This window comes from Vanacampus margaritifer, chromosome 7 (genome assembly GCF_051991255.1).
Source record: "Vanacampus margaritifer isolate UIUO_Vmar chromosome 7, RoL_Vmar_1.0, whole genome shotgun sequence".
NCBI lineage: Eukaryota > Metazoa > Chordata > Actinopteri > Syngnathiformes > Syngnathidae > Vanacampus > Vanacampus margaritifer.
In genome coordinates this window covers 5,526,602-5,552,830 of record NC_135438.1, presented here as the reverse complement: position 1 = coordinate 5,552,830, position 26,229 = coordinate 5,526,602, and the positions used below count along the sequence as shown (strand labels likewise).

The window sequence follows — 26,229 nt, the reverse complement described above, 5'->3', positions numbered from 1 at the left end:
TTTTATATCTGTTGTAAATATGCAATAAAAAAAATTCTAGGTTTTCATACTCTTGTTAACAAAAGTGGAATGTTAAACTAATAGAAATAGTTCAAATTAATTTTTGACGTGTATAGCCGTCAATGGCAGTGAATGAGTTAAATAGGCATTAAATACGTGTCCATAAAAGCTCAATTTAAATCACGACATTGGTACCTTAATTGGAATTTTTCAAAATATGAGCCGTCACTTGGCAATTTTTTTTGCCTGTGTGAACATTTTTTTAAAAGCTTCAAGCTTATTGACAAGTTTATTGACATTCCAAGTTGAAGATGAAACATTTTTTTTGAAGAAGGAGATGTAAACATTGTGTTTAACCAAACCGCATCACTTACCAAGTAGCACTAGCTTAATGCTAACAGACACAGGCTAACGGAAATAGCGTTGATTCTTCAACACATTAAGATGGACGACGTGGTGGCGTGACTTGGGAGAAAATTAGATTAAAAAGAAAATGATAGACAACCAAATGATTCATAAATGTAAACGCGTTTGTTGTGCGTTTCTTTTGCAGAAAGTGAGTGAGAAAGTGGGCGGAGCCGAGGGGACCAAACTCGATGAGGACTTCACTGAAATGGAAAAGGCGAGACGCGGCTCATATTAGCACATCAACATTACGTGTGTGAAGAATTATCGTGTGAAAATGTTATTGTGATTTGTTGCACGCGCAGAAGGTGGACACGACCACCCGGGCGGTCATCGACATCATGACCAAGACCACAGAATACCTGCAGCCCAACCCAGGTGACGTCACATGCTCTCATTGTTTCTTTCTTCTTTTTTTTTTAGCCCGTTTTTTTTTTTTTTTTGAGAGCTCAGTATCATTCGTTCGGCGGTGTGTGAGTGAGCTGGTGCTCATTAATTCACCTGAAACCTGTTAAAAAAATCCCATACCCAATCCCAGAGTGGTGAAGGAGACCAGAGGAAGGATCAAAGGAAAGAAAGATGAAACCAAGTGAAATCCAGCACCACCTACTACCCCCCCAGTTACAAAACCAGAATCTTTCACCAACCCCAGAAACATCTAAATTCCAACAAATTAGGGAGATCTCAAGAGACCAGAGGAAAGACTAAAGGAAGGAAGGATAATTGAACTCTCGTTGTTTCTTTTATGTTGCTAGAGTTTGGTGTTTGATGAAAACTCATATTCTTCTCCAAGATGTGGTTCAAGTACATTTTTGAAGGACTCCTGGAAACGGTCAAAACTTCAAACCATAATGGCGGATATCATGTGCCGTTTCTTGCATGGCTTCTTGAGACTTTTTTGTGGGTTTACTTATGATAGACGTGTCTACCAAATTACATGTTGTGAAGTGAAACAAGCTCAAAGGCCCAATTAGGCCAGAACCAGGTCAGTTCAGTATTCCTTTGTTTTTTGCAGCCACCCGAGCCAAGATGAGCATGATAAACTCCATGTCTCGCATGCGGGGTCAGGAGAAGGGACCCGGGTACACCCAGACGGAAGCCATCTTGGGAGAGTCCATGCAGCGCTTCGGCCGAGAGCTCGGCGAGGAGTCCAATTTCGGTGAGTGCGTGACCACATTTTTCACGATGGTGTTCTCGTGGTTTGGATGTCAAATTTATACAATTTATGCAAAATGTGAAGGGGGATCAATAACTCTTTGACTGCCAAAAACGTTAAATAACGTTTAGTAAAATCATATGGAGGAGTGCCAAAGACGTTAAAAGACGTTTTTTTTTCAAAACAGAGGTGAAACTAACCATTTTCTATTGTTGATTACTGAAAAACGGAATAAGGTAGAAACAAACTTTTTTTTCTGATGAGAGATAAGAGTCCAATCTTTCATTTGGAAGTATGTTTCCATAGTCCAAACACATATTTTTCTGTGGACCTTGAAAGATCAGTCAAAAATGCTTAAATCGGCTGGCACCCACGGCATCCCTTTTCTGAAAACGTCTGGCAGTCAAAGAGATAAGAATGTCAATATTTTATAATGATAGAATGATGCATTGTAATGCAGTGGGACGACAGATTTATTTTTGGAAACCTGAGGAGCTTTAAGTAGACAAAAGTGTGCTTTGTCGCCATCTTGTGGCACTATGATAAAGTTACACAAGCGGTTGTAATTACTTGCAGATGCCACAAGATGGTGCCAAAGCACTTTTTAGTCTATTAGACATGGCTATGGCCTGACTAATTGAGGCTCCTACCCCTCACTTCAATATAGATATATAGACACATGTATATTAGAGTCAATTCCTGTATATTTAAAAAATAAATAAATAAAATATATAAAAATATAATATAATGCAATAATAAAATTATATTTATATTATATTTTAATATATTTTATTTATTAATTTTTTAAATAATCTTTTCTTCTTAAAAAGAGATTTAAAAAATAAAAGATTATTAAAAATTAGGGGTGCCAAGCGATTACAATTTTAATTGTAATTAATCGCATGACTTCAATAGTCAACTCACGATTAATCACAAATTTTATATCTGTTCTAAATGTACAATAGAATTTTTCATACTCTTGTTAACATAAAAATGGGGGGAAAATGTTAAACTCATAGAAATATGGCTGCATCTTTTAGTCATTGATACAGTCATTTCATAATTCATAAAATTTTGTCAAAATTAAAATGAAGTACTGTAAAAAACGAGTATGGTATTGATTTGTGTTGAGGTCATTTTTCTGCCACGAGATGGCATAATTGCATTTGTAGGACGATGGTGACATTGCATTTTCTTTTCATATTAAAAGCTATCTAATATTTAACATGGCGCAACTTGTGAAATTATGCACATTTTTAAAATTGTAAAATACAACTTGACCCCATTGAGATATATATATTTTTTTATTTTTTTATTTTATTATTATTATTATTTATTTATTTGTTTGTTTGTTTTTTGTTTGCATTTTTGGAGAATGTTTTTTGGGATTAATTTAAAAAATAATAATAATTTTCCACCCCGTCTTCTTCCCAAAGCATTTCAATTGCTGTCAATCGCAGGCTCTCCCAGTTTCTTTTTTTTCTTTTTTTTTCTTTTAGTTCCTATCCCTTGTAAACATAGCTTTAGCCTGTGCACAGAAACAGCCAACACACCAATTTGTGCTTATACCAAACCGCCAATATGTACGCAGTTCAACTTTTACAGGCAAAATATTGCACATTGCAAATGACCGTGAGAGAACTGTTGTCGGTCCCGCTAAGATTCCGGTGGCTTTGTCTTGTTCAGGCCTGGCTCTGATCGACGCCGGCGAGTGCATGCGTGAGCTGGCAGAGGTCAAAGACGCCCTGGACATGGAAGTCAAGCAGAACTTCATCGACCCGCTGCAGAACCTCCACGAGAAAGACCTCAAGGAGATCCAGGTTGGCTTCCAAAATGGCCGTCGAAGATTAAGCGTGTGTCTTACGTGCAACTCTGCTGAACGACAGCATCACCTGAAGAAGATGGAGGGCCGGCGTCTGGACTTTGACTACAAGAAGAAGCGCCAGGGCAAAGTGACGGACGACGAGCTCAAGCAAGCGCTGGAGAAGTTCGACGAATCCAAGGACATCGCCGAGGTCAGCATGTTCAACCTGCTGGAGAGCGACGTAAGTGGACAAACAATTTTTTTTTTCTTTCATCAAATGTTTGTGATTTTAGCATATCGCACACATTGCTTTGCTAACTACAGTGGATGCAATCAGTGGTTAAATAAGATTGAATCCTAAAACCCACTTTTCAAATAATACAAACAGATTTAGAAACATGACAGAACAAGAGTAAAGGATAAGACAAAAATATTGTACAAACAACATTAGTGAGCCCTCAATGTCTTTACAGTAAACAAATTCAGTTTTTTTCCAAAATTAACATACTTAACATCTAATATTAAAATCATGCCCAAAAATTATAAAAATGAACCTACAGCCGTCATTTTATGTACGCAGGATTTGAAACTGAATTAAACAAAACTAGAATAGGATGCTACTTCCTGTTTTTACTCTTCTTCTATGAAATATACACAGTGTTAAACAATAGTGTGCTGCCATTTGTGGCTGACAGTGGAATTACACCTCAAATTATTATAACCCAAAACCAGTGGTTCCCAGTAGATTTTTTTTCTCAAATAAAACAAAATGAATGAAATTTATTTATTTAATTAATTATTTAATTATTGTAGTCACACATTTATTTCCAGGGAATATACAGTTGCTTCCAACACATCATTAGAAGTGCAAAACAAGTACATTTGGGTGTCAAAAATCTTTTTTTTTTTTTTTTTTTTTTTTTTTTGCCTCTACAGATCGAGCAGGTGAGCCAGCTGGCGGCGTTGGTCCACGCTCAGGTGGAATATCACAGCCGGGCCTCCGAGATCCTGACGCAGCTGTGCAGCAAGATCGACGAACGGTCAGTGCTTCCTCAATGTCCGCTCGGTGTTCTAAGCTAAAACACGACCGAGGTTAAATTTGATTAGCCTAGCCTAGCCAAAAATGTTGATTTTTCTTGGTAATCGGAATTTGCTGTGTATTTTCTTGTTTGTTTAAACGTCCAACTGCGCTATTAGGCTAACAAATGATCTTAATTGAAGACAAAACTGTCTCTGCCAAGATATTTTTCTTACCAAGCGGGCAGTTTTGTGATCATAATTGATTGAAAATGAGCGTCAGTTGAGATTAAAATAAGCATCACAATTCTAAAAGGTAGTATGAGCAGCCCTGCTTTTTTTTATCGGCTATGCAGGATAAAGGATTGCTCCCACAAGCCCCGGAAAGAGTACGTCCACAAGCCTCGCACCACTCTGGACTTCTCCTCCATCAGCGAGAACCACAACGGAGGCATTCACAGCGCTCGTTCTCCGGGTGAGTGCGGACCCAAAAACCTCACAAGAACGTGACCAGAGACATGTCCGAGGACAGAAATGAATGTCCTGTCTGGAAAAGACTTTTTCTGTTCTCGGCATCTTTTGGTATGACTTTACAGGTACTTGTGTTTATAAATTGGTTATTGACTAGGTTATTAATGATTAATAAAGCCTTAATAAACGAATGTGAGGCAACTCACCGACCAAATAGTGAGCCCATTTATAATTGAAAGCTGGGATGTACACCATTTATAACAAATGTGTATTGATGCTTTTAGAAAGGGTTAATTGAAGTTCAAAAATAGGGTAATAATAGCATCCCTTGTTGTAATTATCAGCTGGTTATTAATATTGCCCATTTGCCAAATAATGAGCTCACATTTGTTAATGTAAACAGCCTTTATGTATATTATGTAAATTAGTTGTTTATTAAGGCATTATTACATGGTTATTAACCTGTTTAAAAAACATTTATAAGGCCTTTCTTTTAAAGTGCTGCCTGCATTTCTACATGTGTGAATTTGTTTTAGTTTTCCGATTTTGCTGTCAATTGCCAAAAACTTCCAGACATTTTGATTGAAGCAAAAGAAAAGACAAGAGTCTCTTCTTTCATGAGGAAAAAGAGTATATTTTTACCTGTTTCCGCTTTGCAGCAATTAGCCTTAGAATATAGCAAAGTTTCATCATTATTCACAAATCTATTTAGAATTGTGAGTAAATGAGCTTTTTTTTTCAACATGGCCCTGGTTGATCTCTTTTGCTTTGCTGCCACCTGCTGGCCATCTTTGTAATAACTACCATTTTTTTTTCAACCGTTCTCTGCAGTTGAGAGGCTGCATCAAAGCCTTCTGTGTGATCTAGCATAAAAAATATTTATATAAAAAACGAATAAATACGTCTTTGGGACACTTAAAACATTTGAAATATAACGTCTTCATACGTTTTTAGGAACAAATTAGTTAATAAAGCCTTAATAAACTAATGTGAGGCAACTCACCAACCAAATAGTAAGGCCATTTATAATTGAAAGCTTTATTCAACAAATGTGTATTGAGACGTTTAGAAAGGGTTAATTACACGACTATTACCATATTTACGAACTTCAAATTAAGCATCCCGCATCCCCTGCATCCCGAGCTTACACTTGTTATTGTAAACACCCATTATGTATATTATGTACATTAGTTGTTTATTAAGGCGTTATTACATGGTTATTAACCTGTTTAAAAATAATTTCTAATGCCTCCTTTATTTTAAAGCACTAACCACATTTCACCATGTGTGAAATTTATTTTACTCAGTGTTTTGGGGTTTTGCTGTCAATTGTCAATTAAATTATTAGCTTGCAGCTACAATTTGAGAATTCGCAGCAACACGTTAAGGTAATCTGCACGCAAAAATACAGCAAGGGAAATTTTAGAAAACAATCAATTGCAATTGTGTTCTCTTTATTTGTGTATCCTGATCCATGTGTTGTATTGATGCAAAACAACCCAAAGTTGGGTCAAATTGACCCAATTGTGACCAAAACAAGTATGGTTGGCTAAAATTTCCCATCAAGTGCTTTTGTGTGGACATCACCTCATTATTGCACTCTAAAAACAGTTGGGTCAAAAGTAACCCAATTATGGATAAAAAATGGACCGATCCACTTTATGGGTCAATGTGACCCAATTTTCTGGGTTGTTTTATACAAAATGACCCAATATTTTTGACTCAAGTAAAGATTCTGACCAATATTTATGAGTTGTTTTACATTAAAAGACCCAAAGACTCAAAGTTGGGTCAAATTGACCCAAGTAGAAGATCGGTCCATTTTTTACCCAAAATTGGGTTATTTTTCACCCAACTTTTTTTTTAAAGTGTGAGTTTGCTAATTTCTTTTTTTTTTTCCCAGCCCTTTTTTTTCAATGCTTGCCCACTAAATAAAAACAACTGTTGCTCTTTTTCTCTTTTTCCCTCCATTTCTTGGTTGTGTTGACCGGTGCAGGGGCGAGGTCACCAGGTGAGCCTTCATAGGGTCGCGCGCGCCGTCCCCTTCCTGCGTCACTCGACCTCCGCGTTCGTTCAGCCTCCACTCCAACTGACTTCTTTGTCTTTTCCCCTCCCTCTTTCCCTGTTTTTTGCCGCCGCTGCTTTCCCGTTTGCAGCGAGGTCTCCAGGTGAGACAAAGCTGAAGGTCGCGCGCCATCGCCCTCCATCGTTGCTTCACCTTTTGTGTTTCAAGAGCCAGCGCCCAGCGCGTTTGCTCTTGTTCCTCGTTCTTTCGTTCCACCCATCTCTCCATCCGTCGACGATTGCTCGTGATGTTTTAATCAGCGGTCTCACCTGTGTTCTCCTTTCCCCTCCACAGCAAGATCTCCAGGTGAGCACGAGCGGCCGGCGCGAGACGACGCATCTCCACGTCGCTCTTTTACTCGTCTTTTTATGTTTTGTTTGAACACAGTGGACGTTCCTCTTTGTTCCTCAGTGCAGACTCGTCTACACTTGTTTTTCTTTGCTTGTCCGTCTAACCCCTTTCTTTCTCCCTTTTTTCTCTCCTTCTTTTGTTTGTCAAAGTTTGACATTCAGGGAAATGCACAAGGAGCCCTGAAAGTAAAAGGCACAAACATCCAAAACGGGGGGATAAAAAGTGCCATTTTTTAATTATTTGTATTTGAATGTTTTTTTTTTATTCTCGTTTAAAAATAGATATTTTCAATATTTTTGATTTGTAGGTTATTGTTATAAACATTAAAAAAAAAATTGTGAATATGTTCATTTTTAAATATAACCAAATATTTTATGTCAATTTTCAAAAATAAATATATATCATTATCTTAATATTACTTAGTGAGTTAATTTTGAGTTAATTTAAATTTCCTTTAACGCCACTAATTATTTTAGCGCGACACGTCCACGTCAAAATTTAGCAGTAATAAATCTTATAATAATGCATATATTTGTGGAGACTGGGGTCAAGTGTGCAGAATTTCACAAGTTTTTTCATGTTAAAGATTATATAGCTCTTAATATGAAAAGAAAAATGCACTGAGCTGTCACTGTCTTACAAATGCGATCATGCCATCTAGTGGCAGAAAACTGACCTCAAAGCAAATCAATATCACACACGTTTTTTACAGTACAGTACTTTCAATTTTATGAATTATGAAATTACTGTAACAATAACTAAAAGATGCAGCCATGTTTCTACTAGTTAAACTTTTTAATTGTTTATTTTATGTTAACAAGAGTATGAAAAGTTAGGGAAAAAAATATTTCATTGGACATTTAGAACAGATATAAAATTTGCTATTAATCGTGAGTTAATTATTGAAGTCATGAGATTAATTACGATTAAAAAAAATAAATAAATATTGTAATCAATTTTATAGAATTTTATATATATATATATATATATATAAAAGTAGGGCTATTAAATTTTTCTATTAAATTTATTACCGTATTTTGTTTCAATTTTGTGTTTTCATTATATTTTGTATAGTACACCATTTCAATTTTCTGTTTTTATTATTTTCTATCATTTTCTTCTTGTAACTCGAGTTCACTTTTCACTATTTTCCTTTTTCTTCATTTGTATGTATGCGTGCTACAGGTTAGCTTAGCATAGTAGGGGCTCCACTTTGCTGACCCAAATGTCAAACTGCACCTTCACTGACCCACCATGTGTCTAATTGGAATCCTAACGATCTTGTTACTAACGTTTCCCTTCTTTGTCTTCTCTGTCTTCTGGCTTTGCGTCGCATCCTCTTCTCTCTCTTCTTGCCTTCAGCTCGGTCACCAGGTGAGACCCAATTTTCAACAAATTGTTTTGTACAAATCCACCCAAGAAACTGGATTGTTTTATATAAAACGACACAGAAAGTTGTAATAAATTGACCCAATTAGAGGTGCCGTCCCTTTTTGACCCAAATTGTTTTTTTGTTATTTACCCAACTGCTTTTACAGTGTACAAAATACTTAATGGTTATAAAGTAATAAAGATTGGGTTACTTTTACCCAAGGTTGGGTTAATTATTTAGCAGATGGTTTTGAAGACTGGATTTGGTCAGGCTAAAAATCTGAAGGTGGTCGCCATTTTGAACAGTTTTGACCTGGGAATGCTGCTTCTTCTTAGAGAACGTTGGTAATAAAATGTTTTTAACCACTCTATAAAAGCAGTTAGGTAAAAAAAATAATAATAATCTGAGTCATAAAGAGGCTGACCACACTTTGGTCAATTAGACCCAACTTTTAGGGTTATTCATTTAACCTTCAAAAGTTTAGCTAAATGATGTTTGTCCCAAAAAGTTTTGCCAAATGTATAACCCCAAAAAACATTCCAATCTAAGGGGTTGTTTTGTGGGTTGTTCATATGGCCCAAGTTTTTGGGTTATTCATTTAACCCAAAAAGTTTTTTGCATTTTTACCCAACTGTTTTTAGAGTGCACATTTATACTTATATCCTTGGTAGCTTGAAATCATCAGTATGTCCCTTGTACACTCTAAAAACAGTTGGGTCAAAAATAACCCAATTATGGGTCAAAAATGGACCGATCCCCTACTTGGGTCAATTTGACCCAACTTTGAGTCAAGAAATCTTTTCAAGGTCTTTTAGTGTAAAACAACAATCTTTGCTTGGGTCAAAAAATTGGGTCATTTTGTATAAAACAACCCAGAGTGTTGGGTCAAAGTGACCCATTAAGTGTATTGGTCCATTTTTTATTCATAATTGGGTTACTTTTGACCCAACTGTTTTTAGAGTGCAACATTTTTGGTTGCTCATTTAACCCAAAACGTTGGGTCAAATTGACCCGAGAGGTCGCTTTTTGACCTATAATTTTACCCAACGGTTTTTCGAGTGCACAGCTATACTGATATCCTGGTGACTCATTTCTTGGTAGCGTGCAGTCATCAGTACCCCTTGTAGGGTCAAAATATTGACCCAACATGTAAGGTCAAATCCTCAACCCAATGCGCTAGTTGTAAACAACCCAGCATTTGCTCTGGGTTCGCTATTTCACCCAATTTGGGTTACTTTTTAGCCCCAGCATTTTTAAGTGTGCAGCCTCTTCATAGCCCAACAAATTGTTGCTGTTTCCCCCCCCAGCCCCAATGGACCAGCCCTGCTGCCGCGCCCTCTACGACTTTGACCCGGAGAACGAGGGCGAGCTGGGCTTCAAGGAGGGCGACATCATCACCCTGACCAACAAGATCGACGATAACTGGTACGAGGGGATGCTGCACGGCAACTCGGGCTTCTTCCCCATCAACTACGTGGACATCCTGGTGCCCCTGCCGCACTAGAGCGCCACCTGCCGCCCGCCGCTGTAACGCAGTAATGGCCACTTAAGAAATGAAGAAGTAAAACATCTCTTCCCCCGAAATAAGCTCGCTTTCCCAACTGAACCCAACTTAAGGAGCCCAAACTGCTGTATGCAACAATAAAGCACCGAGCAGCCAAGGCATAGTTTCAATTCTGCATCCGTGTGGTAGTTCCCGCCCCCATCGATATCATCGTTTTCACTCGACTGTCTGTGCTTTGTGAACGTCCGCAGTAGATAGAAATTCTCCTAAAAAAAATCATATTTGTTAGCGGTCAAAAGGTAGATCAAAGGCAAGTGCTTTTCACATATAACCATGACTTGGACTTCCTTCATCGCTTTTGGAAATATTTTCGGCTCGACAATGTTGCATTTCCAATCCCTTTTTTTGTGTTTTTACGTTTGTTTGTTTTTATTTATTTGGGACTGCAGTCGTCTCCGCATGTTGTGTAAAACGGGTTTCACATACCAAAATGAGTGAACAAAGGGTTCATTTTTCGGTACTTTTGTTTTTGCATGTGCAGGGAGGGGACGGTATCTATGTGTGAAATTCCACGTCCGAGCCAGTGATTATTAAAGTGATCACTCGATTTTTTCCGAAAGATGCAAGTTGTGACGTTTTTACGTCATGTTTGCTCCGTTTCAAATAAAACTTTTCCTTTTGATCGGTAAGTATACAACTTTACTACGTATTAGGGCCACGCACAAATGTATAATTTTTTTAAAACGGGGGCAATATTCTGAGAAAAAGACTCACAAATGTGCGACTTTATAAAGTAGCAAATTTGCGAGAAAAAAACATGGAATCTTACGAGAAATACACGTAGCGTAGCTATAGTCTAATGTGAGGATCCGTTGGTGATTAATGTGACCGTGTTTATAAAATGAAAAGCTAGGATGGAGACGGATTTATTCGTCATACACGGCAGCTAGAGTCGCAACACTTCCTGATCAGCTGACTAACACTAACCAATCAGAAGCTAGCATACTTTAGGCAAATGCACGTGAATGACGGAGAGCAGCAGATTCGACACATCAACTTAACTACAAAAACAAAAGTATGAATGTGTAAATAATAATTCTGAAAACGGGAATGTACAAGTAAATATATATTTGAACAAATATGGCAGTACCCAACGCTTCAAAGTGCGAATGCTTAACATGATTTGGTTAAAAGCCATTACTATCTCCTTATTTGAAAACCTGACCGAAAAGTATCGGAAAAACAACCGAGTAGTACGCTACGTGTATTTCTCGTAAATTTCTAAGTTTTTTTCTCGGGTTAGGGTTTTTTTTCTCTGAATATTGCCCCAACCCTCTAAAAAAAATATATATATACGTGGCCCTAATACTCCGTCGTAATTTTATATTTATATATAACCAAAAAAAATCACATAACGTTTGTTAAAGTGTTTTTCGCTTTCAACAATACATGCTAGCATTCTGTTTTTTCATCGTTTTACAAAATATTTTGAGGGACAATAATCTCGACACGTAAACAAAAAGTCGATTTTGGATTTACAATCTCCAGTTTTTCGTTGTTTTTACGTGTGAGTGGCTTTCCGAAATATATCGACAAGAGTGTGACATTTAGTGAAGACGTGACTTGTCTTGATTCTATTTTGAAATCTGTTATGTTACTCCAAAATGACGTTTTAAAAATTAATTTTTGAAACGTAGACGACATAACGGACATGCTTCGTAAGTGATTTGGGCGTGTTGTAAAACGAGTTCGGCACTTTTTGATGATTTTATTTTGCAAGGGAATGATTTCCGATGCGTATTCATGAGTGTGACAGTCCACGTCCCAGCCAGTGATTAGCGATGATGTGATTTTACGAAAAGTTGTGACGTAACGTTAGAAAATCCAAATTGTAACCGCGAGTGATGACATAATTTTACGACAAATATAAACTGTGATGTAATCCAAGAAAACGACGATGTGAAATTCTTGGAAAAAATCACATTCACAATATTTGTTCGCAACAGAGCAAATGTTTTTTGTTTGTAATGATAAATCAAACATTTTTCGTCATGGCATTTTTTCCCCATTATTTTCAATGTAAAAAAAAAAAGGTTCATATCATGTGATATAATCTAACATGTAGAACTTGACATCTTTTTTTTAGCTGAATGTTGTTTTTTGTTAGTCTCGCTGCATCCTCACTATAGTCAGCAAAGGATTTTCTCGTATTTTAGCCAGTCGTAGAAATCAGATTGAGACATTTATTTTTATTTTTGTCTCGCTGGATTGACGATAGTGAGATATTAATCCATTAATGTCATCTTCGTAGCTCGTGTAATAGATGTAAGGAGTAAGTCAAAATTTGCAATTAAGGATTTATTGCCTTTAAAAACTTAATATTTGTGATGTGGTTGGCATGGCATAATAATATGCACTGGAAGCGAGTAACGGCGCAATAACTTGTTTTAAAAAAAACAAAAGGCAAAAGACTACGTGTCAGACTTTTACTTGCGCTGCTGACATTTAAATCAAACTATTTTGTTGAACTATTGAGTTTTGGGGGATTGAAATTTTATATGTATACTATGTAAACATGCACCGACTAAATCTCTAAAATTTTCTTCTGGTTGGTCTTATTTGGCTTTAATACGCCAACATTTCTGTGATCATCTCGGGAGATTCATGTAATAAATGTGTTATAAATGTGTAATTACACTTAATGCTTAGTGGATAGCGATTGGACGAAGGCACTCTACCAGGGGCCAATCAGAAAAGTCAAAAAAAGGATTATGTACTTTGATGTCCAATTAAAACAAAACAAAAAATGTCGCTAGGGCTTCCGCGAGGGCCAAGGGATAGACGCTCCCTGCAACGCCCTCTAGCGGGTCCACTCATTTTATTTTATTTTTGATTATTTATTTATTTATTCTTTTTTTTTGGGGGGGGGGGGGGGGTTGTGGCGTTCAAGTGTTGGTTTTGCGCCTCCCTTCTTGTTTCTCGTCAAAAGGGAAGCACAACTTTCAACAGTCAGTACACTTTGCTGGCTATAAGTCATATTATTTATTCATTCATTTATTTTTTGAATAATAAGGGTTATATTCCCTCTTTTTTTCTCTTTAACTTAAAACAAATATGTGTATCTTTGCCCTCAATGAGGACTGTACAGCTATTTGTGTGTGTTGTGTGCGTGTATGTGTGTGTAGTTGCTCACCCACAGTAACGTACAGTAATTTTATTTTTGTAACCATGACAAAGTACTGACATGATTATATAGATGTAAATATATATACACAATAATATACGACGGGAAGGAGGAGAGATCTCTGTGCTGCACATGATTGTTTTTTTTCTTTTCTGTTTTCTTTTATTCTTGCACTTTGGATTTGACGAGTGTATGCTTGATGTTAAAGACAACAACAATGTGATAAGTCAATGTCCTTTATTCCAATAAACAGACAACTGTGATGCTTTTGTGGTACTGACCTGGTGGTTGTGGAGGAGTGTCGATGGTGTCTTCAATTGAGATTTATTTATTTTATTTTATTTTTTTAAAAGTAATTTTCGGACAATTTACCGTAATCCTCCTGCTTGTATGCCACACATCCAATGGAACAGGAGTGGGGGTTGGGAATTTGTCTAGTCGTGGTCTACCTACACAATATGTAGACACAACCTATACTGCGCGCGCATTGAGTGAAAGTGTGGACACTTTGGGCGTCTCCTGTTCTGTTCCTGACGTTCTGTTCTTCTCCGAGTCACGACACAAGAGAAACAAATAGGAGTGGAGATGGAGCGCCCTCTGGAGACAACATGGTGTACTGCTGGCTGGCTCATACATACAATCATCGATTTGTTTGTATAAGTACTGTAGACTTATTTAAGCTTGGTTTAATACTACCCATCCATCTATCTATCTATCACCATCTGTTTCCATATCCATCATCTGTTTATTGATGTATACATTCATATAATTATTCATACATCTACACAAATCTATCATCGTTCCCTGTGTTCATCTTTCCATCCCTCCATCTATTTCTCACGTGTTCATCCATCCGTCCAATCAGCCATCCATCCATCTATCTATCTCGCTATCCATCCATCTGTCTGTTTGGTGTCAAACGAGATGAACGTGATCGGTTAGCGTGTTGTCGTTCAAGTGAGGCGAGATGTCCCGATTGCAGACACACACACACGCGCACACTCACGATGTGTGTGTGTGTTGGGTTGGGGAAGGGGGGGGGGGCGGGGGGGGGCACGATGGAGTAAAAAGCATTCCTAGGGATCCTCTCTCCTAGTGGGTGGCCCACATGGATACAGAACCACATAGATGTGATCCATTATCACAACTCAGCTGCAACAATTACTTGATTTTTTTTAATCAATATTGTTATTATTATTATTATTATTATAGATACAACTTAAAAAACACCTGTTGATGTAGTCGGTGGCAAAGAAGATGCAAGCTGATAGCCACCATGATTTATCAATCAACTTTATTCAGCAGAGTCAAAGTCTCCCCCAAAAAACATACACAATATAACAACTATAATAATAATAATAATAATAAACCATTTAAAAAAACAATAATAGTGATATGGTATGTTATTTATTTATTTATTTATATATTTGACTAGCAGTGCATAAACAATTGGTTGCTTTTGGCTGAGCTGGAACCACAGTGCCACCCCCCCCCACCACCCCAAAAAAAAAACAACAGAAAAAAAACAGTGGTCACAGACGCTACCACATTTTCACTCATGCAACAATTAGCGCAACTCACCACAAAAACAGGTTCTGCAAATCATAGCCGCTAATATTTTGCATTGAGATGGTGTATTGTGAGTGATTTAGTACATCATGAATATACGCAATGAACAATTTTTATTTATTTTTTACTGTAATGAATACTAATAATATGCATGGTTTACCATTGGTCTGAACCAAAATATGTTGCGTTTCTATAATGTTAATCCACCTGTTACCCAAATGATATTAATGCTGAAATGTCAAATTTACTTTTTTAACACTCACAAAAAAAAAAAGTAAATCACAGATTATTTTATGCAAGCCTACAAGAACAGCTCAACTTCATTTGGGGTTAATCGCGGGGGGAGGTGGGGGGCATGTGCGTGCTGACTTCAATTTAGCACAAGCACGAACATCCCCAGTTTTAAGAGGGTGTGCACACTTTTGCAACCACATCATTTCTGTTATTTTTAGCCCGGCGCTCAAAGAGATTAAAATAAAGAAAAATCCCATGGTGATCTTCAGTGAAGCACGTCAAACGTAATTGAGTATTTTCTGACTGCTGGACTTTTTACAGCAAAGTTAAGCGGGCCAAATATGTACGAAGAAGTGAATAAAAGGCTTGACGCACACCCAATGAAGCAGCTGTTGGTGGGAGCGTGCCAGCGTGTGTGTCATTACATGTTTGGCTGCAGCGTTGATACATACTTGCGCTATTCAGCGGGAAAGCCCGACTATCAACACCCCACACAGGCGGATAATACCCCTGTCGCTCACACACGCACACGCTCATTGGACAGGACCAACCAGCCAGTACGGCAGGTCTGACGGCCTGTGTGTGTTTTTGTTTTTACGGTTTTAATTTGACATACTGGTAGCAATTGTGAAGCTAGATAACACTTTGTCAACAACACAGTGTGTTGTCCATAATATTCCTTTTAGCTGACACAAGCTCAAGATAGTAACTGTATTTGTTCATTATTAGCTTTGTGCCACGTACACGCGTGAGGCAAAACCGTGATTGAAAAATACGGCAGCCCTATTCAAGAGTTGCCGAAACGTCACTCTCTGCTGCCCCCAAGAGGCAGTTGACAGCACTACCACTTGATAATGAACGCTAATCACTATACACAAAGGTGGCAAATCCAAGTCCAGAAAGTAAAAGTTTGGCTTTGGCCCTAGGTGCTAGCTAGCTCCCATGGTGCTCGTTTACCTGATCGGGAGTTAGCTAGCTAGGTAGGTAGCATCGGGGCTAAAGCCAAACTGTGGCAAGGTTTTTACTTTCAGGTAAAAGCGTTTACAAGGTTGGAATTTGTTACTTTATAGTCAGAGGTGGCAAATCCAGGTCCAGAAAGTAAAAACCCTGCCACATTTGGCTTTTGCCCTGATGCTAGCTAGCTCACGAACAGGTAAACAAGCACCATGGGAGCTAGCTAGCTAGCTAGTTGGTACTGTAAAAAAATAGATTTATTGGAGTAGCGTGTTACTTTCTAACACGTTATCAGCACCACTGCGAAGGGTGAGCGTGATTTGAAAATGACACCAGAAAGGTATTTAGATTATAAGAAAGTGCTTGTCAAATATGAACAAAATTGTATTAACTCATTCGCTGCCATTGACGGCTATAGACGTCGAAAATTCATTTGAACTATTTCTATTAGTTTAAAAAAAAATCCCACTTTTGTTAACAAGAGCATGAAAACCTAGAATAAAAAAAAGAAAAAAATTTGAAAAAAAATAATTACAATTATTTTATTTATTTATTTATTAAAAAAAAGAAAAGATTATTAAAAATTAGGGGTGTCAGGCTATTAAAATTTTTAGTCGTAATTAATCGCATGACTTCACTAGTTAACTCACAATTAGTCACAAATTTTATATCTGTTCTAAATGTACCAAAAACATTTTTTCTAGGTTTTCATACTCGTTAACAAAAGTGGGAATTTTTTTCAAACTAATAAAAATAGTTAAAATAAATTTATGTTGTCTATAGCCGTCAATGGCAGTGAATGAGTTAATAAAAATATTATGGCCAGCAAAAACAATGATTTACTTTTAATTCCATATTGTAGAAATAGCATTGGTTTCTTTCACTCCAACTCTCTGCATTTTTTTTTTTTTTTGGAGGTCAACGCACTGGCAGTGAAGCAGAGCGAAGGGCCCTCAAATGAGGCCAGAATGCAAAACACGAAAATGGCAGCGCATTTGGCGTGCAAATCCGCCGGCCCATTCAAATGGCGCCTCGTCACTCAAAGTTGCCACACAGACAAACAATTCGATTTTGACGGGGAGAAGAAATTTGAATGACAATTCTGATGATTGTAACTTCCCACCTGCGACACTTTTTTTAATTCGTTGAATATTTTTTTCAACTCATTTGAGTTCAGAAAAACACCCATCAATTATCCAAGCCACTTATTCATTTGAATGTCTCCTTGATTTATTTTTCCTTTTTATCTACAGATACATTTATTATTTGTTTTTAAAATGTATTAATAAAAACTTCTACCAAATCATTTTACTTATTCGCATGATGAATTGTATTTCATTTTTCATTTAGTGTTTCAAAAAATATATAATGGTACCGAAAACGTAGAGAGGAAACTTTTGAAAGAAAATAAGAGGAGAAACGAAGAAAAGACGATATAACGTAGATTATAAAGACAGCTTCGATAACCCCTTACATAACATTTATTAGGTGGTACCCCTTTAAGACTGCAGCATGCTCCCCACTTACCATCTTTGCAGATCCACGCGGGCTGGTGGAACCTGTCTGCTTGTAGATCCTTTCACACGCATTAATCCCGGAGACGGGCGCGCCCACCGCGCGGCCTATTGTGCGGGCCATGCCTCTCCACGCTTGACAGCACCTCTGAGCTCCAAGTTTAGGACCGTGGCAGCGCAGCCCAAGTCCTGTAACCGCAAACGTGCACACTCGATGGTCCTCGGTCACAAGTCAATTAACGTCTTGTCTCAGGCGACGCGGCTAACAGACGATGACATAAAATGTCGACAGAGACACTTAAGAGAAACCCTCGAAAATTCAATAATTAAAAAAAAAAAAAAAACTATTGTTGTTCTGCCTACGATCAAAGTGTTTGAAAAGTGTTTCATAAAGGGCTAAAAAGGAAAAAAAAAAGTTCTATTTTTTTATTGAAAATGCCATAATTCATGTTTGTTATTTGGTGCTAAAAAGGTCATTGTGTTTAAAACTATTTTTAAGCAGTCAACATTAATTTCCTTGTATCTTATTTTGAAGGGGTCATCAGTAACCGCAATGCCTTATGGGTAGTGAGAAGCCGCGTTTAGTCAGACGAAAGAAAACAACACTGAAAAAAGCCTCCCTCTGTAACCACTCGAACTGGTCATCCTGTGTCACTTTTCTTTTTCATACACCTTCAAAAGCAATGGCTGTACATTTAATTGTGTTTACAAGTGTTTGGACATTCGTTTTGGAGATCGTTTTTCCTAAGCGTTTTACCTTAACTTGCTCCTTCAGAACACTATGAATTAGCATAGCAAGGCTGCTAACGATCCTAACGATCTAATTAGCATATTAAAAGAGTCACGAAAATGCGTTGTTTACATTGATAGTAGCTATTAGCATTTAGGCTCTATGTTTGTTCTCTGGAGCTAGTTATTTTTGTGGTGCTTTTATTCACTTAGCAACAGCTAATGTGCTTTTTTTTCTGTTTATTTTAATTTCACTCAACTTTTTCATCGAGCTCATGCTACAATTGTTCACTGTAAGCTGTCAAGAAGACTGTAATAAAGGAGCAAGACGCTCAGACGCTTCCTGGCTCCTGAATATTGAGTTTGGCTTGCTGTTGACCTGCGTTAACATACACAGCGTATCCAACGCGTAGTGATAACAGTACAATTGTCTATTTAATTTGATGAGTGAAACGCATTTGATAGTAAAGATTGAAAGGTATATTATATGGAGGATTTTGATTTTGGTCAGCTACAACATTAAAGGTTTGGGGAGTCTAGTAAAAAGAAAGAAAATACTCAACCAACTTAAAGCGCTAAAGTACGGTGGCCCTGAAGTGCAAAAACAAAAAAGTGAACACATCTGCAAACCAAAAAACACAAAAGAAACATAACAGAAAACAAAAACAAAATGTAAACACAAATCAAAAACACAAAAAAACTAAACTAAAATAAGGAATCACAAACACAAATACGAACCAAAACAAAAAGCTAACACAAAATATGAACCAAGACAAAAAGTAAGTGTAAACACAAATCTAAAAACACAAAATATGAAGCAAATCTTTTTTTACGCAAACACATACACAAAAAAAACCCCCACAAACACAAAAAGGTAAGCACGCAAACACAAAACCCTGAAACACATTTAAAAAATGATGAAACAACATTTCGCTAACGGAAGTGCTGTTTACGTGAAATAGCAGAAGCCTTCATTCCAACAACCTCGATTCTACCCAAAAAGTCTTGCAAAATCACTTCTAAACATCTCAAATAATTTATTATTATTATTTGTCTTGTACAATTTTGGAACCTGAGGGGTGAGAGTAACTCCTACGAATTTTAAACCCTGAGTAGTGGTCCGAAAAGACACCATGACTGACACCATCATTGCTTCTGATTGATTAAAATTGACTTTAGAACCCGACACTAGACCAGAATCGTTGACATTTTGTACAAGAGCTGGAATCGAGAGGTTTTCAATAAATAGCAATATTTTATGTTGGCGACTACCCTCACCAATGCTTTGTGCGAGAGGCTCAAGGCTAAGCGCAAACAAAACTGGCGAAAGTGCATCCCCCCCTGCCTCGTACCCTGACCCACTTCAAAAAAAAAATCAAAAACAGTGCCCATTAACCCTAACTCTCGAAATAAAGTAGGACTTGTATCGGGCTGCATGATTGCGAGATTCGTATGCTCTCCCTGTTTGAGTGGCTGACTGACTGCTTGGCACGCACAAGACGCGGCTTGCGTTTGGCTTTTTGACCTAAGTACACATAATCCGCCCGTGTCAGTGATTGAGGAGGTACAAATCCCTTTGGTAAAAGACACACCAGGTGGCAGTGAAAAGGAAGCGCATACCTCTCTCCGTGCGCGTTGCCATCCTGCCGCTCGGCTGGCCGGCGACCAAGCCGGGCCTGAATGCCAGCGGCTGCGGGAAAGCGTCGCTCAAAGATGCCAGGCGGTGAATGCAACTGAAAAAGCTCAATAATTATTTTCTAATCCTGTTAAGAGATGTGATTCATTGCGGCTAAATCACATTTTTGGACTATGGAAGTGAATCATAACGTCTTGGGGGAAGCAGCATCCATTTTCTACACGGTTGACGGGATAAATCTGGAACTTCAGACACAACAATGAAGCGTAGCAAGAAAGCAACACTGTCCCTACTTCAGCTCTGTTCTGTTCTGGGGCTGCTTTGCTACATATGACACGTGGGTGTCCTTAATTTGTACAGCCTACGATGAAATCGCAAGACTAATAGAGAGAAATGTGCTGCCAAGTGTTAGAGAAAGCTTATCAAAATACCTGTAGAATTTAACCCATTCACTCCCAGCCATTTTCACTGAAGTAACCCCCTTCGCTCCCGGCTGTTTTATCGGATTTTGACTGATCTCGCAAGGCCCACAGAATATTGTGTTCTATTGCTATAAAAAAACATGGGACCTACCAAAATAAAAGATTAGAGTCTCTTCTTTCATCAGGAAAAAGTCTATTTAGAGCCTTTTTGCAACATGGCCGTGGTTGATCTCTTATACTCTGCTGCTACCTGCTGGCCGTTTTTGTAATAACTACCATTGCTTTGAACATTCTCTTCAGTTCAGAGGCTATGCTCTAGCATAAAAAAAAATAAAAAATTGTTTAGTACGCACTTAGGAAATTTTCAACCTTAATAATATAGTAGGTGGGTTTTAGCTCAAAAACAACGCTATGCACGCGTCCTCATGGGAAATGTGGTCTTCCTTAAGGCATAACAATACCACTTTTGTCCATGTGGTGCCGCCATAATCAACATAAACTGAACGTTCCTTAGTGTTGCTTTAACTATATTGCTAAGGATCACAAATCCTGTTTATCCCCACGATAAACAGGCATTTTTCAGAATGAGGAAATGAAAAGGCAAAAATACGCTCACATAACCGAAGAGCCTGAACATCAGGTCGTCACAATGCGGGTGCTCTGGGGGAGTGTGACAGCTGAGAAAACACGAGCATGCGGACGGCGGATCTGGCTGGAAGCCGCCTGAGTGCTCGTGTCTTCCTGCTCGCCAGGCGGAGGATTTAGGCGGCGCTGAAAGCTTGTCAGGAGCGACAGACGCACAAAAGCCGCCTTGTGCGCCGGTCAACGACAGTTACGTGGAAAGCGCCACTTAGGTTGAGTTCACAAGAGCTGCGGAGTGAAGGATTTGCTTTGGTGGGATCAAATCGATGTACGTGCTTGGTGGAGACGCATTCATGCAGATTTCATCGTGAATAAAATGTTAAAGCGGTGAGTCAATCGAAAATGGTGTTCCACAGGGTTCAGTTCCGGGGCCTTTGCTGTTTTCATTCTATCTACTGCATCTGGGTTCCATTAAAAAAAAAGAAGAAGAAAAAAAAGAAGCTACATTTAGGGTTAGTCTTTTTGGGCCATAGAGTTACGAATGTCAGATCTAAATTTTCAAAGATTGACGTCCTCACGTATTACGCAACTCCTGACGACGACGACACAACGTGGAGTCCTTGCAAACTTGACACTACTTCGCAAACGGACGGGCCATCTGACGGACAGCATGCGTGGAGATAAATGAAAGTCGCCTGACAAAGTAGAACAAAAGCACAGCTCGGGTCCGAGCGCCAAAAGGGGGCGGAACCCCTTTTGGTTTGGGGCCGAGCCAGGTGCCAGGTGTTGACACATGGACGCAACAGAAACGGTCGCTGTGACATTTGCAACCAGGCGTGAGAGTCACGGCGAGTGACTTCCACAAAAGGGTCGTGAGTCATTCGGAGAAAAACCTGAACTACAGCCGACTGTGAACGACAAACACACGCGGGGAGAATGTGATTGACGATCTGATAAAGTTCTGGAGGAGCGACATCGTTACAATGCGGAATGAAGGAAAAAGTCAATCGAGTTCAGTGGGTTTTGCTTGCTAGCTCATCGTGTGCTTCACAAATGCATGAAACCACAACCAATTGCATTGGTAATAATTAAAATATTTACTTTTATATTATTATTTGTTTTTCCTGTAATAGTTTATACACAATACAAAAGTGAATTATGGTCACGACAAAAGTGTTAGCTTAAGAGTTAAGTCAGTCAACACCAACATTTTCTTTTTTAATAATAATGATAATAATAATAATAAAATATTTCTTTAAAAATAAAACAACAAAATGTTGTATCTAAGCACAACATTCTGATTAATATTGCATATGTGGAATATGAGTCCAGTAGCAAAATCCACCCGTTTTTTTCCATCTCAGGAGGCGGCCATTTTGCCACTTCCTGAAAATGACATCACAGTTTCTCAGGGCTTGGGTAATGACCAATAAAGGCCCAGCTTCAGAACACAGGTGAGCCGTGATTGGTTGTTATGATGTCATTTGAAGTCGACAGCAAGTGGCAGTCCAAGACAAAATGGCCGCCCTCGAGATGGATAACATTTTGGATTAATGTTACATTTGTGGAATATGAGTTCAGTGGTGAAATCCAGTCGTTTTTATCCATCTCAGGGGGCGGCCATTTTGCCACTTCCTGAAAATGACATCACAGTTTCTCAGGGCTTGGGTAATGACCAATCAAGGCTCAGCTTCAGAAAACAGGTGAGCCGTGATTAGTTATGTCGGTTGTTAAGAAAATTTGGGGTTGACTTTAAGGAATAAAAGTGAATATTTTCACGATGTTTATTTTTAGTCATAATAGTACAATAATAGTTTTTATATATAGTTTTTGGGGTATAAAAATAAAGTCATATATTTTCAAGATAATTAATAATAATTTTAAGATTTAAGTCAAAAGTCATTAACTTTAGAGATGAGGTCATATTTTCATAATCAATGTTGTAATATGACAAGAATAAAAATGGGTATTTTGTAGATAAAAATAAGAGATTTAAGACAATTTAACAAGAATTTAAGATAAAAGTTAGTGTTGTGTGTTCAATTGAACGTAGGTTGAAAAGGTTTTGTAAATCTTTGTATTCCCTTTTTTTTTTCTTTCTTTCTCCTTTTCCAACCGCGCCGCGACCCGATTGGAAGTCCTGTTTGTAAAATGGCGATTTAACGGCAGGCTGTGTGTGGGCTTCTTCAGTTATGTAAACTGGCCTGGGATGGAAGCAAGTCAACCGTCAGACTTTGCATCTGCAACAAGACCTTGCAGCTGCTAATGCAAACGCGCGCGGGTCCGAGCGCTCGCGCGCGCTTCACACAAGACTGCAACATTCACCAACCAACCCAATATTAAGAATTAGGCCCCGAAGCGCATAATGTATAATAAGAAACATTTGTTACATGGCGATAAAATCAATTGTTGGTTTATAAGTGTTATCGTGTTTCACCTTTTTTATGATGGCATCATCAAAAACAACAACAACAACGAGGTCAAAGAACAAGCTAAACACAACACAACAAAACCTGCGTCTAATCCGCATCTTGATATTCCGCACCTGTGATGTGAATGCATCGGCGAAGGAGAAATGCTCACCAACACAGATTTGACAATATGATATGATATACGTATATAGCAGTCAAGCATGGCGGCACCTGCGAGTCTATGTCCGTCCGTCCGTCCGTCCGTCACATGGTTCAAGTGCAAGTGTTGACATTCAAATGTCTCATTTGTTTGCCTTTGTTTGCTTAGACAGCATTTCTCGCCGGGACAAAGTCAAAAAAGCAGCACGGGACAGAATCGCCCCAACCCCGCCTTGAAGTCGCCATTTGCGTTTCCTGACCCCCCCTCCCCCCATTTTTTCTTCCAGCCAGCTCTGGTTCTCTGCTTGACTGAAGCCAAGAGCTCTTCATGAAGAAGACCTCATCACGCTGACAAATGCCAAAGATGATCCTAAACTAGAGTCGAGAGCTGGCCCGGGCTTGTCCGCAATCATCCTTTAGTTATGCTGACACTTATTGATGTGGGCCTTTGCAGCATGCACGGTCGATTGACATCTTTACTTTATATGTCTCATGATTCGATTACGATTTTTGGGCCTGCGTTTCGATTCAGAATCGATTTTTGATGAAGAACGATTTTTTTTTAATTCAAAATGATTTGATTGACAATGATTTTCGCTTCAATCTATGGATGTGCAAGGAATCGTAATGATCTACTCCAGTCTGACTCGCTAATGCTAATTAGCGCGCTACTCGCGGCACTTTTAGCACTCAAAAGAACGACTCTGCACTGCAAAAAAACAACTTTTATTGAAATAACTTGATCGTGACTTTTTCCTTCTACTCTCTAATGTCGCTACAACTTGACAGTTTATTAGACCGCGTGGAACCACACTGCCCCTTGGTGGCCAAACCGGGTACAACATGAACAGCGCTCCAAATAAAAGCAGACACAGACAAAGGCAAGACAGTATAAAATAATTTAAATTAAATCGATTTTGGGACATTTAAAATCGATTCTGAATTGTACTAAATGAGAATCGATTTTTTTGGCACACATTCGTACTGTATACTGACAACTTTAAATTATATATATTTTGTTAGAATAAGGTCATACTTTTTTTTTTTAGATAAAAAGTTGAATAGTTTTCAGACTTAAGTCATTAACTTTTAGAGATGTCATATTGTCATGATTGAAATTTTGATTGAAAAACATGAAATTTATTGAAAATAAAATTTAAATTTTTTTATGACAAGAATAAAAATGCATATTTTTTAGGAAAAAATGTGACATTTATGACAATTTTAATACATTTTAAATAAAGACTTTAAAAAATAATAATAATGTGGACTCATCAGACCGCCACACAATTCCCATTTTGTTTTCTTCTCAGAAGATCTGCAATTAAAAACCTGTTCCAGGTTAAACATATAATTACTTTTTAAACTAGCTTCATTGATTAAAATAGAAAAGTCCCCAAAAAAAATACAGCACCTTTTTTTTTTAACTTTGTTTTTATTTCATTATTGCATTGTCGCATAATTTTTTTCCGTATTTTATTTTCATTTTCTAATAAAATTCAATGCATGCAAAAACTGGACGGATAAGATGAATACAAAACCATTATAAATAAAATAAACATTTATTAAAAATGTGATTTTGCGCTTAATGTCACAACAAAATGACTTCATAAAATACATTTTCGTTTCCCTTTTTGCTAAATGAAAAGACGGAGGAAACAACATCGAAATATCTGAAAACTAACAAAGCACGACGACTTCCATAAAAGCATAACAATGCACATCTATCATACTTCTCATATGATAAAAGCAGCAGGACGCGCTGTTGACGACCTCCCAGTGGTGCCAATTCATATTTTCATGCGGCAGCACAGAGCAGGAGATTAAAAAGAGGCTCATGGACAAATATCAAGCGCACACATTGTACGTCCGCCAGATGCTGATGCATGAGCAAACTATGGCAAATATGAGCATGAGCGAGCTGGGAAATGAGTCAGCGTCAATTGTTCGCTGCCACCGAGCATAAGAAGCCGTCTTAGGGCCGAGGGTGAGGCCGAGCCGCAAAAAAAAAAAAAAAAAAAACGCCTGTCAAACGGCTGTCAAACGGCAAAGTAAGCACACAATCAAACGCGCATTATGGCAGAATATTCCAAATGTTTACACGCGGCTTAAGGAAACGCAAACCTGTTATTGGTGTGAAATGTCCAATTGGAGTTGTTTGGACTGCGCCATTGTGATGGTAATTGTGTGGACGTTTGGCCACTGGTTATTATATGCATATGATAGTGGTTGTCAAACATCTACATCAAGTGCCACCCTAAAATTAAAAAAAATAAAATACTTAGCTCTCCAAGCGCCACCATCATGACAAACATTAATATGCAGTAGCATAGGAGGGATAGTTAAAAAAAAAAAAAAAATGAATAAAAAAAACTTTATGTTAACAAAAATGAACAAAATAAAAGTAAAATTGGGAAAATATTTTGGGAAATGAAATAAAGTAAAAAGGCGAATGTTTCCTTATCATATTTATATTGATTTATTTGAACGCAACCAAGAAACAAGGAAATATATACAATGCTATTGTCACCGTTTTTTTTTTTTTTTAATTATTGCTTATGTACTTTTATGACATGTCAAATGATTGTAACATTATTTAAATTTAGGGGTGTCAGGCAATTTAAATTTGTAATCGTAATTAATCGCATGGCTTCAAGAGTTAACTCCTGATTAATCGCAAATTTTATATC

General features: G+C 37.9%; 1 protein-coding gene across 4 annotated transcripts in view; it reads left to right on the top strand.

Moving 5' to 3' along the window:
• The window catches only part of sh3gl2a (SH3 domain containing GRB2 like 2a, endophilin A1), a 35,699-nt gene extending 22,107 nt beyond the window's left edge, over positions 1–13,592 (top strand). The window contains exons 2-13 of one of the 4 annotated variants that reach the window (XM_077570749.1): positions 554–622; positions 711–783; positions 1,421–1,564; positions 3,248–3,381; positions 3,448–3,606; positions 4,302–4,405; positions 4,739–4,857; positions 6,850–6,864; positions 7,010–7,021; positions 7,213–7,224; positions 8,632–8,643; positions 9,949–13,592. In XM_077570749.1, coding sequence (XP_077426875.1) covers positions 554–622; positions 711–783; positions 1,421–1,564; positions 3,248–3,381; positions 3,448–3,606; positions 4,302–4,405; positions 4,739–4,857; positions 6,850–6,864; positions 7,010–7,021; positions 7,213–7,224; positions 8,632–8,643; positions 9,949–10,145 — 1,050 coding nt within the window. In that variant the 3' untranslated portion in view covers positions 10,146–13,592. Of the gene's footprint in view, positions 1–553; positions 623–710; positions 784–1,420; positions 1,565–3,247; positions 3,382–3,447; positions 3,607–4,301; positions 4,406–4,738; positions 4,858–6,849; positions 6,865–7,009; positions 7,022–7,212; positions 8,644–9,948 lie in introns of those variants that run through there. The other 3 variants (XM_077570750.1, XM_077570747.1, XM_077570748.1) reach the window with 3 other exon arrangements.
• Positions 13,593–26,229: the final 12,637 nt, after the last annotated feature.